Genomic DNA, 17,301 nt, shown 5'->3' on the forward strand with positions numbered 1-17,301 from the left:
GTCAAATGAAAAAAAAAAAAAAAAGGGAAAAAAGAAGACATGTCAACCGTCATACTTGCAGAGGTTCTCAAATCCCATGTATTCATTCCGCTCAATCTTCCCGATCATGTTTGATATGCCAACCCCACCTACCAAATATAAGCAAAAATACGTTTTAGGAGTTTGTATTATTTTGCATAGTTTGAAGCATGGAAAACGTGTATTTGTCAAATCAATAAAAGGTATATCGAAGCTCACCTAGTGATACTGCACTAACGAATATGGTGAAGGCTAGAATGAAGATAATTAGAGATGCCCTTCCAAATATAATTATCAGCTTTCTCACAACATGCTGTCCGATGAAGGCAGCAACAGTAGCCACAGCAGTGAAGTACAAAGCTGCCAAATAAAAAAGGATCGTGTAACTCCATAATATTATGGAACAACCATACCCACACCTAGAGGCAAGATTACTGGCACCACTACCCCTATCCCCACCACATCATTTGAAGGTCTGGATGTTTCCCTTTATTTCCTAATTATGAAAAGAAACTTCAATAAAATTATCGTGTTGCTGTGAGCTTCCAACTTACCATAAGGTACTGGAAAACGTTTCAGAAGGTAATATTCTACAACAGACATGGATGAGGAGAAAGTCATGGCAAAGGTAGCAGTAGCACTTGAGACCTGCACATATGTCAGTAAGAAGTCAACAATCAGAATTAAGAAACAATGGAGAAACTTCAAGGTTATAATTGAGAGGAGACCAAGATTTTTCCCCCTATGTTGCCGTCATTCAGATTTATACTTGTAGGATAAGCGTCAAGGTTATAAATTCGTGCCACACATCTCAAGGATACAAAGAATCTCACCTGAGGAGGGACACCCAGCTCCAAGAAAAGTGGACCCATGATAAATCCTCCACCTAGGCCAAGTAGACCACCAACAATTCCAGCTAGTACTCCAAAAGCACAGTAGGTAACAAGCTGATGCACTCGCCAATTTGTGCCTTCACCTCCCTTGGATGCAATTACTCTCCATCCTTTATATAGACTAACTGCCTCATACAGAGATACCCCGAGTGAAACTGGGATCTGGAAAACAGAAAGGATACCATAAACCAGGTTTCAAAGAAATTGCTATGATAAAGATGATCCTTAACATTCAAGAGTTATGTCTTGATCATGCAATTCGACAAATATAAAGAGGCAATAGAGATGGAAAAGAAGGAATGTACCTGCAACAAGTTCAACACCCAATATGCCACTGAACAAGTAGCTATATGATTCTGTTGTCAAAAGTCATATTTGATCAGTTACGCCTCAATAATTCATATTCTGAATAAATAAATCAATAAATAGAGCAGAAGATAACCTTGGCGATCTGCAATACAAGGAATGCAACCCAAACAAAACAAAGAAGCCCAAGTTCTTTCCAACAAACATTTTCCCAAACAGTGACCTGCAATGATTGCATTAGATTAATATTGAGAAATATCGGTACTGAATAACAACAGGTTACAGTTTACTCACTTCTTTGTCTGTGTTATCCTTCGGGGGGTCACTGTTTGGACCACTAGGAAGAGGCTTGTATTCCACATCCCCACTACCAGTATCTGATATCATATGAGAAATATATGGGCTTACTTCAGGAGGAAAATCATTACGAAAGGATCACTGATTAAAGGATTAGGCAACTAACCATTTGACACCAAACGCCTTGCAGCCTCCTAAAATCCAAGACAAGCAGCTTTTAAGTAGTCAGCAATTAATTTTAATAATATAAACACATCACACACTTAATGAGAGAGTTTCCTCTTTGTTTTTAGTGCATTAAGCTGGAAAGGCAAGACATTCTAAAGGAAATTATCTAGGTTGTTAGCAATTATGATATTTTGAAATCAAACATCCCCAAAGTCTTTTAATTTCTCATTCATGAAAATGGAAAGAAGTTGTTTAAAATATTGTGGAAGGAATTCTTATTTAAAATCACAATGGAATGAAGAAAAAGATACACAAGCTCAAAATTCTGCACATAGTATGAGTTAACAAAATTACCTTTTTCAGTATGGTTTCCCTTTTCCATGTTTCAACACCCTTGAAGAATGCCTTTGTTGATGTTCCTGCAAGCCATCCAATCCATCGAAATTAAATAAATAGTGCTACAAGAACATTATAACTACCAAATACAACAATAAATCAGCAAACCATTACCTATAAAGAGAATAATAAGTAAAATTGTGACCATCCAATCTGCAAAGATCACATTAAAAGCGACTCCTATGCTAATTCCCAGCATGAGCATTGGCTGGATAAGCAAAGCCAAATCATAATCGATGATAGGCATATCCAGTGTAGGATGCCTTAACTTAAGGTTGTAGTAAACAGTTGAAGCTGCTGCACCCATGATCATACCTAGGAAAATGCCAAAAACATAGAATGCATGAATTCATTTAGTGTAACAGAGCAATCTGTTTTGTTAACAATTTTGCTAATAATTTCTTAATAGCATTCAAAATTCTCAAAATGCTACAGTTAGAACTTACATAATTTTTGGAAGCATCTAAATGCACCTATTTATTTCTCTTCTTTTGTCTTGGCAAGGAAATTCCTAAATCTTAAAATCACATCACAGACAGCTTACAAGCAAATGGTAAGTGTAATTTTGAATCACTGGAACTATGGGGCTTACACAATTCTGAAAGTTTTTAAGCAACAAGATGAGTAAATTTCAAAAAAAAAATTTCTTTAAAAGGAAGATTAGCTTCAGCAAGTTTATACCGATAATTTCGATTTTTCGGGTAATCTGCAGCAAAACTATTTTCCCTACGCTCAATGACAAATCAAACCAGATCAGAAAGAGTTCAAAAAGAAAATAAAGAGGAAGTCCTTTTCTCTAGGAAAGTGACAAGGAAAACATTTAAACCCAAAGGAAATAAAGTACCTTTTCTCTTTTTTCATTTTTATTAGCTTCATCAAGTTCTTTGCATCTCCTAATTCTTAAATCACATCAAGTTCAAATGTTCTTCATGCAAAGGTAAAAAGAACATAACCCATCTTACATTTTGAAATAGCAGTTGCTGACTTTGCATCAAACCCAATAATAAGGCTAAGCATTGGAACAAAAATGCCACCTCCACCAACTCCTCCTACACTCCCAAACGCTGCTCCAAAGAATCCAATTATACTTCCCAGCACAATTTGCCAACCAAATTCCATTTCCTTTAAACCAAAAGATGAAAGTAAAAATTAAGGTGGTCAAAGACGTTAATATAGTGTAAGTAAAAAGGAAGACATTGGAATATAAATACTTACAGGCCAAACATGCTGATAACCCGACTGATCAGATCGCCACAAGAAATTAATAGCTTTGAGGAAATAATTTGTTTCAGATTCCTTGGCTGAGTCCCCATTCTTCAAGCTTCTCTCAGCTGAAACTAACATGAAAGCTAAAGCAAAGTTGAGCAAATTCAACATTATCGATTTCAAAACACTCCGCTTCACTCCGAATAGCTCCATCTTGATTTCAAACAATTCGACCACCTTTCTCTATTCTTCTCTTTCTCTTTCTTCAACTTCTTTCTGAACGAATTTTCTTGAACTTCGACACTTTTTCCAACTCAAAAAATCTCACCCTTTTTTAGACCTCTAAAAATTCTCTCTCCAAACCGTTAGCTCGCACAGCACAACGTCAAGGCGTTTGGTTTGCAAGAACCCAGCGAGGAAAAAAATTTTCCAAGAAATCAATACCAGCTTGGGAATCTAAAAAAATCGTTTAATCATTTGAAAAAAGAAAAGAACTTTGGGATTTGAGACTGGCGAAATGCTTGGGAAAAACTTGCACGCAAAATCAACAACAAGAAAAGAAGGGACCTTTGGCTGACGTCTGTGTATTCTCTCTGGGAATGAGTGAGAAGAAGACGGTGAGATTTTATACAATCAAGTGATGGAAGAAAGAAAAAAAATAGGAGATCCTCAGGCTGAGCTCGGCTGGGCACGTCTACCATTAATTTATTTATTTTTTGTTCGGACGCAGTTAATTTGTGGATGGGTGGTTGACTGCTTGCCTCCATTCGGGTGGACCTCCACGTCCTCAGCCAGTCAGACTTCCATTTTACTCTCCCGAAATTACTTTATTTTATATCTTTTTAATTTCATTTAAATAAATTTTACCCACATCATTTTATCAATTACATATATTATTAATAAATTATATATTATCCTCTCTTCAATAAATAAATTTAAAAATATAAATAGTTCATTTAAAATATTTTTAAACTTTCACATATTCAGTCAAATGATAATGTACTGATAAACATAAATTCCATTTTGCAATTATTTTGATGTGATATATATAGTTGTCATTATATTATTATATAGTTGTCATATATTATTAATTTAATGCTGAATTGAAGTGTCACCTACCATTAGAAAACTTAAGTAGGTATACTCACATTTATTTTTAACAAAAAAAAAAAAAGATATACTCACATTTTTCTCATGAGTTATAGATATTTTACATTAACCTATCTAGGATTGACCTTTAAGACTGCAAAGATTTTAAAACTATTTATTTATGTACTTGAATCTTTTAATTCCATCACAAAATATATTGGCCTCTAAAATTGGGATTAAAAGAAAAAAAAAAGTTACATACAATATCTTATAATTTCTAATGCCATTCAATATAATTAAGTTTAATTTTTAAATATTTTATTAATTTTCCCTTTTTGGTACAAGGTTTATATCATCAAATTTTGCTTGGAAGTCAACTTTTAAGTAAGAGAAGCAAAAAAAATATGCCTAAAATATATTAGTCCAATGATGACTTCAAACATTCACTATGATTCAAAGTTTCAAACTTTGGGTACTACCCCTTTGCTTTTCTTTTTTGCTTTCACATTTTTCATGCTGATAATTTTTTGAAATTATGTTCGAATGAATCAACATTGATAGACTAAGATATTATTTTCTCGTCGAAATTATGATAGTACGGGGACAATTTGATATTATAATGCATATGACTCTCGTATTTTTGAATAAAATAAATCAAAAGTGATTTATGAGTTGTTGAAGTTGATACAAAATTAAATAATAATTACATTTAAAATTTATTCTATTTACATTTTTTTATCATCATAAGCAATTGGGTCATTTCATATTAAAATTAACTCTAAATAAATAATTTTTTACATTTTTTGAAACAATTTGGTTGATTAATCACAAAAACCTGCAAGTTAAAAATAAGATAAAAATTAATAAAAATAAAAACAAATATCAATATTTCTTATTTAAAAATAAAAATAAGATTTACAAAAATTAAATAACTCTCAACTTATTATCCGAACACACGATGAGTTTAATGAAAAAATCAGTTTATTTTATTTTATTTATTTGACATAATAATAAATTTTTTTGATTGAGAGTATTAAAAAGAACAAAGAAAGATTTAGTAGTTAAAAAGACGTGGTAGGAAAGGACATTCTTCTCGAGGTCTCGACTCCCGAGTAATTATGTTGTTTGTTTTAACAACGGACAATAATATTGGCTTGCGAGTTGAATCGTTGACGAAACATTACAATTTCACAATCGGACCAAAACACCGGGGTCTGAGCCTGACAGTGACCTGAGTCACAAGTAGGTTTCTCGGTTTTATCCTTCCAAAGCTACAAATCAAGTGATCATTTTGTGATTAGGAATATGTAAGCTAGCTTATCCTCTCCTCTCAATATAACTTTTAAGATCTGGGTTATATGTACATAAAATAATAAATAATTTTTAATTAATAATTAATAATTAATAATAAAAATTTACTTAATTTAAAATAAAATATAAAAATTTATTTAAATTTTTTAAAACATTATATCTATATAATTGAATTATTATTTAATTGCTTAATATAATAAAACAATTCATAATGAATATTGTTCAATCTTAATATTATATTATATCCTAATAAAAGTTTTCATATATGATTCTTTATTTTTTGTTGGCTCAATTATTCATATATGGTTCTCGTTTGTTTTTTTCTTTTTCGATATGAATGTTTAGCCGTAAATTTTGACGTTTAGAAAACAAGAGTCAATGGTTCATAACTTCGGGTTGCAGCTTAATATTTTTTCAAGTCATTTTCAAACAATTGAAAAAATAAATAATTGCATTAATGCAGAGAAAAACATACCTATAAGAGCAAGGATTAAAATAGAATAGAATGATTTCTTGCTTTGAATCCAGAAATGAAATCTCAACCTCTTTCCCAAATTATAAATAAATACTAAAGTCCATTTAAATAGTCCACGTGGCATATAAGAATATGGAAAATAATCTAATTTATTTATTTTTTGGGAGAATTTTTATTGTTTTCTTATAAAACGAGGGACACAAGTCTCAGTACATCATGGACATAACAAATCTTTAACAAAAGTAATCGAATCTATTAGTACCATCCTTTGAATGAATTCGAATCTATTAGTAGATCACGTGAAATTGTCTCCAAATATTTTAAACGAAAATGATGAGGATGACTTCTACCTAAAATCCAAATCAAGACGAAACTAAATAATTTATTAATTTTAATGAATTTAGGTATGGTAATAAATGTAGTGTACACGCAGCAGCCCAAAGGAGGGATACTTTGGGAGTATCAAGAACAGGCCGTACCAGCGGATATAGAGTTAATGTCTCGACATGTGACAATATAACGGACCAATTAATATAACAACTCAGATTTAAAGATTCTAATATGATCGAAACTCAATTTCATTAAAATTAAGAAAATATAATTTAATAAATTATTAATGTATAGCATAGTGCTGTGTGTACGGCAGTTTCAATTAATGGAAGCCATATGCTCGAACTCTCAGTTGGAAAAATGGCCGTGAATTCTGAGAGTGATAGGGACAGCTTCGTTTGGGTTGGGAGCGATTGTTCTTTTTATAAACTCTTTTTGCCTATATATGTTTTGGAAAATTTTGGATCGCCCAGAGTTCTAGCTGAGTTGTAATTAGTATATTTTGCTTTTCGTCTTTAACTAAGTTAAATTAACAATGTAAAAATAGAAAAGACATTCCCATGATTTGTGAAGTGGGAAAGACCTTGAAAAGTCACTACCCGTCAATTATCTTTGAAATCCTTTTGTTATTAACGAAGGTAATTGATTCTTGGGAGTAAATAATAACATGGACGGGAAATTTTATTTTGAAAAAAAGAATTATGTCTTTTATTTTCATGAATTGGAACAACAAAAAGTTGAATGTCGGTGGTGGATAATAATGGTAAAATCACTTCATGCTTGTCGTGTATTTAAATTGTCTGTAAAAGATTCTACTTCATAAAATTACAATTTAAGAAAGTCAATCTAATAGTAAAAGAAGTTAAAATAAACAAATTGTTTAGATTCATATTAATGCCTAGAGTTTTAATAGAAATTAACACCATAAAAATTACAAATTCAAAAAAGTCAGTTTAATGGTAGAAAAAGTTAAAATTAACAAACTATTTAGATTCATATTAATGCTTAGAGTTTTAGTGAAAAAGATGCAAATAAAGAAATGAGCAAGGCTGAGTGTCATAATCCATACCAACTCTTATAAGGTATTGTCTGTTTTGATTTTACGATTTTGTCTCACAAAAATACCTTACAGATTGGAAGTGATATGAATCTCTTTAAAACCATGACATCTTCCTCACTTACTCCACACGCGAGACTTTGCAACTCTACTTTGGAGCATTATCTGACGATGTGGGATTTCACGTCTATGTGAGGACCGTGACATCATCCGACTTCAACAAGGGCCATTTGTCTCTATACGCAACAAGAACTTTTGACATCCTCCCCCTTCAACAAGGACCATTGTCCTCTATGCAAAATCGTGACATCCTTCCCACTTCAATAAGAGTCCATTGTCCTCTACGTGAGTACCGTGACATCCTTTTCACTTCAAATAACCCACTATTTTAGTGGCACATTGCTATTTGTTTAATACTAATTGTCATGATCCACATCAACTCTTGTCAAATTATATACTTTGATCAGTTGACTTTATAATTTTATTTCACATAAAGATGTTTTACAAATTAAAATAATATAAATTCTTATGTATCAGTATCACTCTAATATATAATCGATGTAAATTTATAACACTAAGACATCCTCTTTTATTCCGTTGAGAATTTTCCTGTAAGCCATTGTGGCTCTAGTTCTGAAAGTTTATCCTACGCAAAAAATCGTAACACTAAAATACATCACATGTACCTTACCGGTCCTATCTCTCTTCTAGGCAAAGATAGGCCCGAATTAAAACGGAGAAAATACCCACGAAACCAAGTTCGATGCCGAAAACAATGAAAACTGAGAGACAATATGCGTGATAATGTCGAATGTAGAAATGGCAGGTACAAGAATGATTCCTTTGCATGCTTAAATTATAGCGTTCTCGAGACAGCAACTTAGCATGTGTGAATACAACTTTTGCTTTTGAGCTAGGCCAACGAAGCAGAGCTCGATTGTATGCATGTCTGTACCAGCAAAACCCAGACTTCGCTGCTGATCTCAAACAAAGAAATTAAAGGAAAAGAGACTCCCTCTGCGACCCAAAAGTAGAGTATCCTACTTGTAAGTAATCATCACCCTGGCATGGCGTGGCAACTGATGGTGATTATGGCGATTAATTGACAAAAGGAAAATAATTGCTTAATTACCAATAATTCAGCAATGAAATTGGGTTTCATATTCATGATCCACGTTTTTTATTGGCATTGCTTGCAAAGGCTAGGGACGGAAATGGACCGCGTGAAGTGTGAAAAACAAGTGCCGGGCGGCGAGATAGGGATAGGGTTACCAAACAAGTCAAAACTCCGCATGATTAAAAAAGGAGTTCACTTATCAGACCCGGAGACACTACAAATCTGGATAGCGTGAATGGTGATAATTGACCCGAGGCTTTGCCTTTCATCACGTCCACAGCTCTATTTGCAATTATCAGTAGCCGAATTTTCTTGCGTAACGTTGTAAGATTCTTTTCAAATTCTTGCCGTCTTGATTCAGGCAACCACACAAACGCTAACAAACAAACCAAGCCATAGGACTTTGTTTTTCTCCTTGGATTGATTCAGCACTCGCTTTCATTCCACATGGGCTGGAAACCATTATCTTTTATCACTTGGATGAGATCGAGCTAAGGCCAACCTTACAAATTCGCCACGCATTTAACACATGAAGAATTCAGAAAATTTCTGACATGTACGGATTTTCATAGGAGCATTGACTAGTCTTCCAACATTGTCAAGGGCATGTGGCCTATTTTCCTTTATGATAAGACGTTTATGATAAAAGAATCTGACCTTTATGATAAGTGGTTCAAAATTTTTCTGGGTTTTAATTTGTTTGCTCTTCCTTTCTTTCTGGTCTGGTCGGTATAAATTAATTATCTTTGCAATGATCAGATCTGACGTATGTATATGATCCATGATCAAGATCCAAGAAACTAATTAACAAATCTTAATAGTTCATTAACATAATTAATTTTTTCTCACTGTACTTACCTGTGCAAAATAGCTCACTAGTCATGATGATGATAATTAATTAAGTAATTACTAACTAGTTAAACAAATGATTCTGTCAGGATCTAATTTGATAATGCTCGTGGACATGTGCGTATGCAATGAGGTTAAACTTGTAAAGGGCCAATATATTTAATCTCAACACCTGGTTTCCCGTCTGAAATGATATCTCTTCTGATTTAAACCTATTACGTGGGGGCTTTTCACAATTGTAGAGTAAGAGCAATATCGTCGTCGTCAAAACTGATGTTTGAATAACCACATCCTCGGACAGACATTTGGCATTTCAATTGCATGTTTCTCTTTCTGCCCTTTGGCCAAAAGCAAAGATACCCTTTGTTCAGAACAGTGTGAATGGTCCCCTTTGGCCTTTAGCAACTTTTTATGATTAATTTGACATGATTACTTGCCCAGTGGGCTCCAGTTTTAGCAAAGCAATTCAGCAGGTCTGCTTGCCCAGATATTCATAAGCATAAGCCCCTTTAATGAGTTATAGGCTATTTACAATTTGTAAGTGCTTCTTGATAATGAATTCATTCTATCCTTTTAGTCCTTGATTTTTTTTTATATTAACATTTTAGGCAGGTACGAGAAAAGGAAGTAAGTTTAGACTGTAGAAATAAATATTCATAATTTTTGAAAGATTTATTTTTTAATATATATATATATATATTTATAAGATAAGATTTATATGATTAAGTATTCAAGGGCGGAGGTCACGTTACTCAAATTTTTTAAAATTTTTTATTTAATATATATTTTTAATTGTTATGAAAAATAGTATATTTATGAGGTTGGGGCATTTCAAAATTTTCGAATTATTTATTTATTATATATTTTTAATACTTTCAAGTATTTTTTATTTAATAATTTATATAAGTAAAAAATAATAAAATAACTCTACAAACTCTACTCAATTTTACTCTATATCTTAATTAGGTTTTTGCACACCTCTTTCTCTCTCTCCTTTTTTTTCTCTTGCTCTTATTTTGTCATTTATTTTTATTTTTCTTTTATGTAACTCATAATTGATATACATTTCATTCTTTAAAAGAGATTTATAAGTTTGGACAATAACCACTTACCACTATCGTATGAAATTGAGAGGAGGTAAAATTTTTTTATTTATATTATTTAACTATTTAGGTATTTAATTATTATGTAAATCTTATATATCATATTTATATATTTATGTATTATAATTTAATATTTAGTATTTTAAGTTTAAGTATAAATAAAATAAAAATATTAGATGTTGACTGTATTAATTTTTTTAAGATTTGATTAAAATATGAGTAAATTGAAAATAATTGACAAATTCTTTAAAAAATATATGCAAATTGTCTAAATTATTTTTCTAACATTGAGTCATCAAACCTAATAAAATAGTGAAAAGAAGATTTCGAAACTAAATAAATAATAATTTTTTTATAAATAATTTAATTATTTATATCGAAAAAGATATTGTTAATTTTTTTTCATACAAGGTCAATAATTGATGAATTGGAATCTATGAAATATTGTTGAACACAACTTTTATAATAAACTATTATAATTTTTTTTACTTTTTTAATTTACATGTTATATAAAATTATTTATTATAAATTTTTTAATTATTAATTAAATTCTATAAATTTTAATTTTTATTTCTCTTTGTCTTTGACCTCTCAATAAAAGTTAACTAACTGCATCCCTATAAGTAATAATGTATAAATATTATACATTGATAATGTATTGAATATAGATTTATTAATTTTTTTTTTAAAAAAGGAATGGGCCAATTTAGTACTAAAGAGTACGAGCACTCATGGAGGATTTCGATATTTTGAAACGAATGCATTTGTTGGTGATGGCAATGATGTATTTTCTGTCATCCCTCCCCTTTGCCAGATTAAAGGTGACAAGGAAAAAGGTGTAGGGCTCATGGTCCTAATGAAAACTTTCCATTTTACCCAAGGAAATGGAAATCCAGCCACGGGACTGCTTCGTCTCTCTTCTCCGAACTGTTTACTGACCACTTGAAGAAAAGTGATGATCCTATTCTTTGGGCCTGGTCCTGATCCTTTCTGGACAGATTAAGCATTGCTCTGGGAGTAAGGTCCAGAGCAAACCTGAGAAGCCCGTTCGGCCTGTTTCAACTCCGACGAACCTTCTTTTGAGTTCGCGGGGTTTTTTTGAGTATCCTCCAGTGACCATTGTTTCCAAAGAAATGGGGCAGTTTCAGCTGCAACAGGTCTTGACACTGAAGCCATATCCATGCAAATTCATGCCTTTAGCTTCTTGTTCTCATTTCCCTTTTAGTCTTCTCCCAGAACATTCCACAATTCGTCGTTTTCCCGGTTCTACGAGACTCACTGAACCCGTCAAGTTTCCTCTTCTTCAGTCTCTGCCCACCGTTCGACATCGCTTGGTATGCAAGAGGAACGGCTCAGGTTATTTTTACTTCTAAGAATCTAGTTATATGAAATCCATACTTGAAATTTTTAGGAATTTTGGATCTTTTTTTTTTTTAGGAAGGAGAATCATTTGCCTGTTTACTTTTGAACAATCTTGTGTCTGCTCGGAATTTTGCCGAGCAGTTTATGTGCAAATGTTGATAAATCTTTGTGTCTAGAGAAAGGAACAATTTTATCAGTCAAATGTTTTGCTTATTTAGATATTGTTTCGGAGCTAGAACTTGGAAAGCCAGGGGATAGACGAAAACCAGAGAAGCGGGTTAATGGAGTATTTTGGATCATACTTCTTAATCTAGGAATATACGTGGCTGATCACTTGTTTCAGGTATTTATGTTTTTTGGGTTAGTCTCTCTTTGTTATTGATGGGCATTTTTCCTAATACAAACAATAACCCAAAAAAGTTAATGTATGTGAGCTATATATTGGCCAAGGAAAAATAAGGTTTTTGATAGGTTCTATTGTTAGTCTTCTTGTTTTATATAGCAGGAACTGTCATGCTGACTCCAAAGTTTCCTTCTCATTCTTTTTTTTCTTTCTTTCAATAGGTTCAGGGCATTCAGTCACTATACTTGTACCACAAATGGCCTGCTTGGTACCAATTTGTGACATCGACGTTCTGTCATGCTAACTGGTAAGCTCTCTAATGCTACTGGATTGCATAGCATCAAATATTAATATGATATAAAACCAAGTAGAAAAAGCTTGTATTTCTTGATAAAGAACTGCAGTCATTCTGCGAGTTTGTCTTATTTTTTCCTTAGATGTTCATTGTTTTGCTTATGGTCTTTTTCAGGAAGCATCTTTCTAGCAATCTTTTCTTCTTGTACATTTTTGGTAAGCATTTTGCCCTTCTCTTTGATTTGAGAATGTTTGTAACTTGTAGACATTTGAATCAGTTGATTTTAGGAGTTTGATGTTATCCTTATTTGTAAAACAGGGAAACTTGTTGAAGAAGAGGAAGGGAATTTTGCATTGTGGATTTCTTACATTTTTACAGGTGCTGGAGCAAACATTGTTTCATGGCTGGTTTTACCAAGAAATGCCGTTTCTGTTGGTGCTTCTGGTGCCGTTTTTGGGTTATTTGCAATCAGTGTCTTTGTAAAGGTATGCTGAATTCTCCAGACATATATGAAGTATTTAACTAAATCCCCCTTTCTCTCTTTTTCCATTTTTTAGTTTTATTTTATAAGTAATAATAAAATGTCAGACACTGGGGACAAACTTCTTTAACCCCCTCGTTCTTGTTCTAGATGTCTTGGGACTGGAGAAAGATCCTTGAAGTGCTTATATTGGGCCAATTTGTTATAGAGAAGGTGAGAAATTTTAAAGGGTTATCATCAATTTTCCATGATCCTGAAAGATTGTGTTGAACCTAAGGGTTAACCTCCTCAATGTCATGTTCTTGGCTTTGACAGGTGATGGAAGCAGCCCAAGCTTCAACTGGCCCGTCTGGCTCTTCCTATTCCTTGCAAAGTGTCAATCACATTGCACATCTCTCTGGTGCTCTTATTGGTGTTCTTCTAGTATGGCTTCTCAGCAAAATTCCTTCTCAACCTCCTGATAAAGAAATATCAAATTTGCATAGAAAGAGAGGCAGAAGTTCTTAAGAATTGAGTTGCAGATCAAATCATGATGGAGGTCTAATGCAATGATGAGCTCAGAGGGTGGATTAAATTGTTGAGGAACGGAATTGTGGCACAATTGCTTTATGCATATGTAAATAATTCAATTATAAACAGGTTGTTGTAAAATTTAATGATTCGATGAATTTTGAATAGCTTCCATATGTAATTGCTATATTCTGAGAATAATAAAGCAATTAGCATTTCCAGGGAGATTTTGCACAAGCTGTGTGAGAGAATTTTGTAATTTTCCTATGTTTTTCTATATAGCATATTTGTTTACAAGAATATATAATAAAGCGATTGTGAACAGATACAAGGAACAATAGTAACTTGCATTTCTCAGCAAGCCAAAAAGAATAAAGTAGTTCATCATTGTGGAAGAGCTCTGTGCTATCTATAGTTAAGTATTTTGATAACTATTTCTGTTTCTTTGGATATGAAGAGACCCTAATTACACCAAAAGCACAAACTTGATTTCCTCAGTTAAGGAAAACCACTGTACATGAATGTGTAAGCTGACCATACATTCCAAGCTGCCCCTGACATTGCTTCCGGCAGACAATTGGATACCTTGCTCCAAATTTACAACCTAGTGGAACGTACATTGATTTTGTAGCAAGCCATGAGCAATCCAATGGAAAATCAGCATCTCTCAGTACCATGCGACCTTTTCTAACAGACACAGCCGACCCCTTTTGATCACCTGCAACTACACTTGGTATCTGTAAAACATTGGAATGTGAGGCAGCCATAGTTTGCTTGTGATATAGTTTCTCTAAGCTTTCCATTGGTATGTCGTTTGTTGTCTCCATTTTCTGCTCCTTACATTTAAAGGTCCCCAGTATTCTATTTGCCTCTTTTGTCAACCCAATGGCACGCCAAGCTTCAGCAATGAGGAAGATAGTGGATTTCTCAGGCTGAACATCAAATTCTTTCATTATTTGGAGAAGTTCTTCGGCTTTCCAAGGCTGCTTGGCTTCACTATATCCCCAAACTAATGTCTCAAAGGTCTTCAAATTGGGAGAAATTCCAGATTCACACATTTGATCAAAAATCTTGATTGCAGAATCCATTCTTCCAGTACTGCACCACCCACTAATAACAGTTGTAAAGATTACAACATTTGGACGGGATCCTGTTTTAATCATGATTGTTAGGAGTTCTTCAGCTTTCTCTGGTTCTTGTGCTCGCACATAACCTTTAGCAAGAATGCTATAGGCATGAATGTCAGGCTGTATACCTGCTTTCACCATGTCATCAAAGATTTCCCTGCACTTACCCATGAAACCTGCTGAACTCCATGCATTCATAATAGTGCTAAAGGTTATAACATCAGGCTTGACCCTAAATTCTTCCATCAGAGTAAGTACCTGCAGATCGAAGCTTAGCATGAGTTTATGTTCTTTTCCAGATGGAAATATTCAGTAGACAAGCACGTAATTTTAAAGAAGAAAAAGAAAAAAAATGAAGACTTAGAAACCAAAACAAGCAGAACCACAGCTCAAAAGATGTAGGAATTATAAAAATCTTGTATTTCTCTAAATGTTTGCTTAGATGAAAGGAATTGGAAATAAGTATAATCATTGGTCTAACTCACCTCATCAACCCCATCTCTGTCCATGATGTCAACAAAACCTTTGATCAGTGAGTTAAAAATCACAAGATTAGGATGCAATCTGAGCTCCTTCATCCTATACACAAATCTCAAGGCGTCCTTTATCCTAGCTTCTTTACGATATCCACTAATAATGATGCCACAAGTTCGCTCATTAGGCTGCACACCATTTTTCTGCATCTCTAAAATCATCCCTTCAGCTCTATCAGTCTCATTATTCTGTGAATAAGCAGTTGCTATGGTATTGTAAGTAACAGCATCAGGTTGCATGCCAGAGGCTATCATCTTATTAACCACATTCCAAGCTTCTGTCATGTTCTTCTTTTTGCACCATGCTCTAACAAGTACATTATAGGTCCTGAGATTGGGTTTGACATTCCCCTGTTGGGACATCAGGTCTACCAGTTTAAGAGATTCTTCAGGCTTACCAGCAATCCCATACCCTTTGATTAATGTGTTATAAGTGCTAGTAGTTGGTTTCAATTCATTCTCCCTCATCTTCCGGAAAGTTTCCATGGCTTCTTCCATGTTTCCAGATTCAGAGAAAGCATTTATAACAGCATTGAAAAAAATTGAGTCAGGTTTCATTCCATTTTTTTCCACTTGAGAGATGATAGAATGTATGGCACTGAAGTGCTTCTGGATGGTCAAGGCAGCCAAGAGAGTAGTGTAAGTTACCAAAGATGGTTTATGACCTCCTTCAATCAAACTGTCAAAAATAGACTGAGCTTCCTGGGGTTTTCCTCTTTCTATTAGAATATTCATTAGCTTTGTCTGGGAGCGCACGGTTTGGCAACATTCTTTTGTCATGCAGATGTAGCAATGAGATTGATTTTGGAGATCCATAAGGGGAGCAATGTTGAATTACTATTTTTTATCCACCTCTACATATCATCCATGGAAGTTCCTGCACTTAAAACATACCACATTAAAATCTTAACACCGGTAAGTTAACAGATAAAAGCAGTAAATCAATCAACCTCAATGCAGAAGAGCCAACGTGCAAGAATTCAAGCAGAGACCATAATTCCAATAGAAAAGTTTTGTGAAGAACACATTAACATCAGGAAGAATAAGTTAATTCCATCCACGTGGGCCCACTGGAAAGCAGATAGACAATCAATAGAAGCATCATCTACTAGTAAAAGCAGATTATGAAAATGGAAACATACTTTTTCCACGATTAAATGCTTGACTGTAAGCATTTTTTTTTCCTTGAACAAGAATATCCAGTCATTAGAACATGAGAAACACGAAAATTACTTTCCTGAAAAGTAATTTGCCAAAAGTAATTATAAAGAAGACAATAAATACCATATCTGGATTCTAGAACTGGAATCAATCATTCGGATTTCTTTCCTAAGTGTTTTTCATTTCTGAAAAACAAAAACTGAAACAAAACCAAAAACGACCTGTCCTTGGAATCCACCAAAGATTTCAACTAAAGAGAATCACCAACCAAATTTTCACAAACTACTCCCAAATTCCCATCTGGGTGTTTCACATTGTTTCCTAAATGATCAAGAAAACAAAAAGAAGGATTTTCCACAAAAGTGACAAATATATAGTTAAAGCACTAAAATTCAATGCACAGATCAAGCATCCGTCTAATCATCTAATCATCCATAATACATAAGATTTGCAGCTTCACTAGACCACGAAAAGGAAAGCTTTTTAAAAAAAACAAAAACAAAACAGCACAAAAAAGAAATAACCCAAAAATTTGGGATTAAGGGAGTTCTGATAATAATGGAAAGGAGCTTAATTTACGCAAGAAAAAAGTCACCCTGATGAGTAACGAGCCATGGAAAAATGGCAGAGTGAGAGAGCACGTGAGTGAAACGTACCTGACGGGGCTAATTGTATCTTGGGTTCTTGCAAGAAAATGTAAGAGAGTAAAGAAAGAGAAGTTCCTGATTGGTGGAGTTATGGTGTGCATGGAGTGAGTGTCGTGAAATGCAATAAAATAAATGTTATCCACATATTAAAAAAAAAAAAAACCCATTGCTGACAAACATATGGAGATAAGAAAAACAGAAAGTGCGGCTGAAAATTTTGAGATATG

The 17,301-nt window shown here is 33.5% G+C and overlaps 3 protein-coding genes across 4 annotated transcripts; 1 reads left to right on the forward strand and 2 right to left on the reverse strand.

The window, feature by feature from the left end:
- On the reverse strand, positions 1–3,971 carry LOC110411292 (Sulfite exporter TauE/SafE family protein). The gene is made up of 12 exons (XM_021421378.2): positions 3,294–3,971; positions 3,041–3,200; positions 2,193–2,393; positions 2,037–2,101; positions 1,681–1,708; positions 1,512–1,594; positions 1,354–1,440; positions 1,217–1,267; positions 852–1,073; positions 573–666; positions 238–378; positions 1–128 (listed from the first exon to the last, which is right to left on the reverse strand). The coding sequence occupies exons 1-12, from the start codon at positions 3,495–3,497 to the stop codon at positions 43–45; spliced, it is 1,422 nt and encodes a 473-aa protein (XP_021277053.1). The 5' UTR covers positions 3,498–3,971; the 3' UTR covers positions 1–42.
- A 7,323-nt stretch (positions 3,972–11,294) lies between these two features.
- On the forward strand, positions 11,295–13,831 carry LOC110411709 (Rhomboid-related intramembrane serine protease family protein). Its single transcript, XM_021421986.2, has 7 exons — positions 11,295–11,971; positions 12,196–12,320; positions 12,542–12,627; positions 12,790–12,830; positions 12,934–13,100; positions 13,247–13,309; positions 13,412–13,831. Exons 1-7 carry the CDS (start codon positions 11,749–11,751, stop codon positions 13,601–13,603), a joined length of 897 nt encoding a protein of 298 aa, XP_021277661.1. The 5' UTR covers positions 11,295–11,748; the 3' UTR covers positions 13,604–13,831.
- A 162-nt stretch (positions 13,832–13,993) lies between these two features.
- LOC110411708 (Tetratricopeptide repeat (TPR)-like superfamily protein) lies at positions 13,994–17,276 on the reverse strand. 2 transcript variants are annotated; one of them, XM_021421983.2, is made up of 3 exons: positions 17,084–17,276; positions 15,219–16,143; positions 13,994–14,991 (listed from the first exon to the last, which is right to left on the reverse strand). In XM_021421983.2, exons 2-3 carry the CDS (start codon positions 16,080–16,082, stop codon positions 14,101–14,103), a joined length of 1,755 nt encoding a protein of 584 aa, XP_021277658.1. In that variant the 5' UTR covers positions 16,083–16,143; positions 17,084–17,276; the 3' UTR covers positions 13,994–14,100. The 2 variants fall into 2 exon arrangements, with proteins under 2 accessions (XP_021277658.1, XP_021277659.1); XM_021421984.1 differs by lacking the exon at positions 17,084–17,276 and adding an exon at positions 16,217–17,077.
- Between the last annotated feature and the right edge of the window lie 25 nt (positions 17,277–17,301).

The sequence above is a fragment of the Theobroma umbraticum genome, unplaced genomic scaffold (assembly GCF_002168275.2).
Source record: "Theobroma umbraticum cultivar Fairchild unplaced genomic scaffold, ASM216827v3 scaffold_56.0, whole genome shotgun sequence".
Lineage (NCBI taxonomy): Eukaryota > Viridiplantae > Streptophyta > Magnoliopsida > Malvales > Malvaceae > Theobroma > Theobroma umbraticum.

What these genes read in the sequence shown, in the direction of transcription:
- LOC110411292 (XM_021421378.2), bottom strand. Translation starts at nt 3,497, where the DNA reads ATGGAGCTATTCGGAGTGAAGCGGAGTGTTTTGAAATCGATAATGTTG. An exon ending in AGCAACTGCTATTTCAAAAT is followed by an intron (nt 2,394 to 3,040) that starts GTAAGATGGGTT and finishes GCATTTTCCTAG; the next exon opens with GTATGATCATGGGTGCAGCA. An exon ending in AGGATAACACAGACAAAGAA is followed by an intron (nt 1,441 to 1,511) that starts GTGAGTAAACTG and finishes CAATCATTGCAG; the next exon opens with GTCACTGTTTGGGAAAATGT.
- LOC110411709 (XM_021421986.2), top strand. Translation starts at nt 11,749, where the DNA reads ATGGGGCAGTTTCAGCTGCAACAGGTCTTGACACTGAAGCCATATCCA. An exon ending in CAATCAGTGTCTTTGTAAAG is followed by an intron (nt 13,101 to 13,246) that starts GTATGCTGAATT and finishes TTCTTGTTCTAG; the next exon opens with ATGTCTTGGGACTGGAGAAA. An exon ending in GCCAATTTGTTATAGAGAAG is followed by an intron (nt 13,310 to 13,411) that starts GTGAGAAATTTT and finishes TGGCTTTGACAG; the next exon opens with GTGATGGAAGCAGCCCAAGC.
- LOC110411708 (XM_021421983.2), bottom strand. Translation starts at nt 16,082, where the DNA reads ATGGATCTCCAAAATCAATCTCATTGCTACATCTGCATGACAAAAGAA. An exon ending in ACAGAGATGGGGTTGATGAG is followed by an intron (nt 14,992 to 15,218) that starts GTGAGTTAGACC and finishes TTCGATCTGCAG; the next exon opens with GTACTTACTCTGATGGAAGA.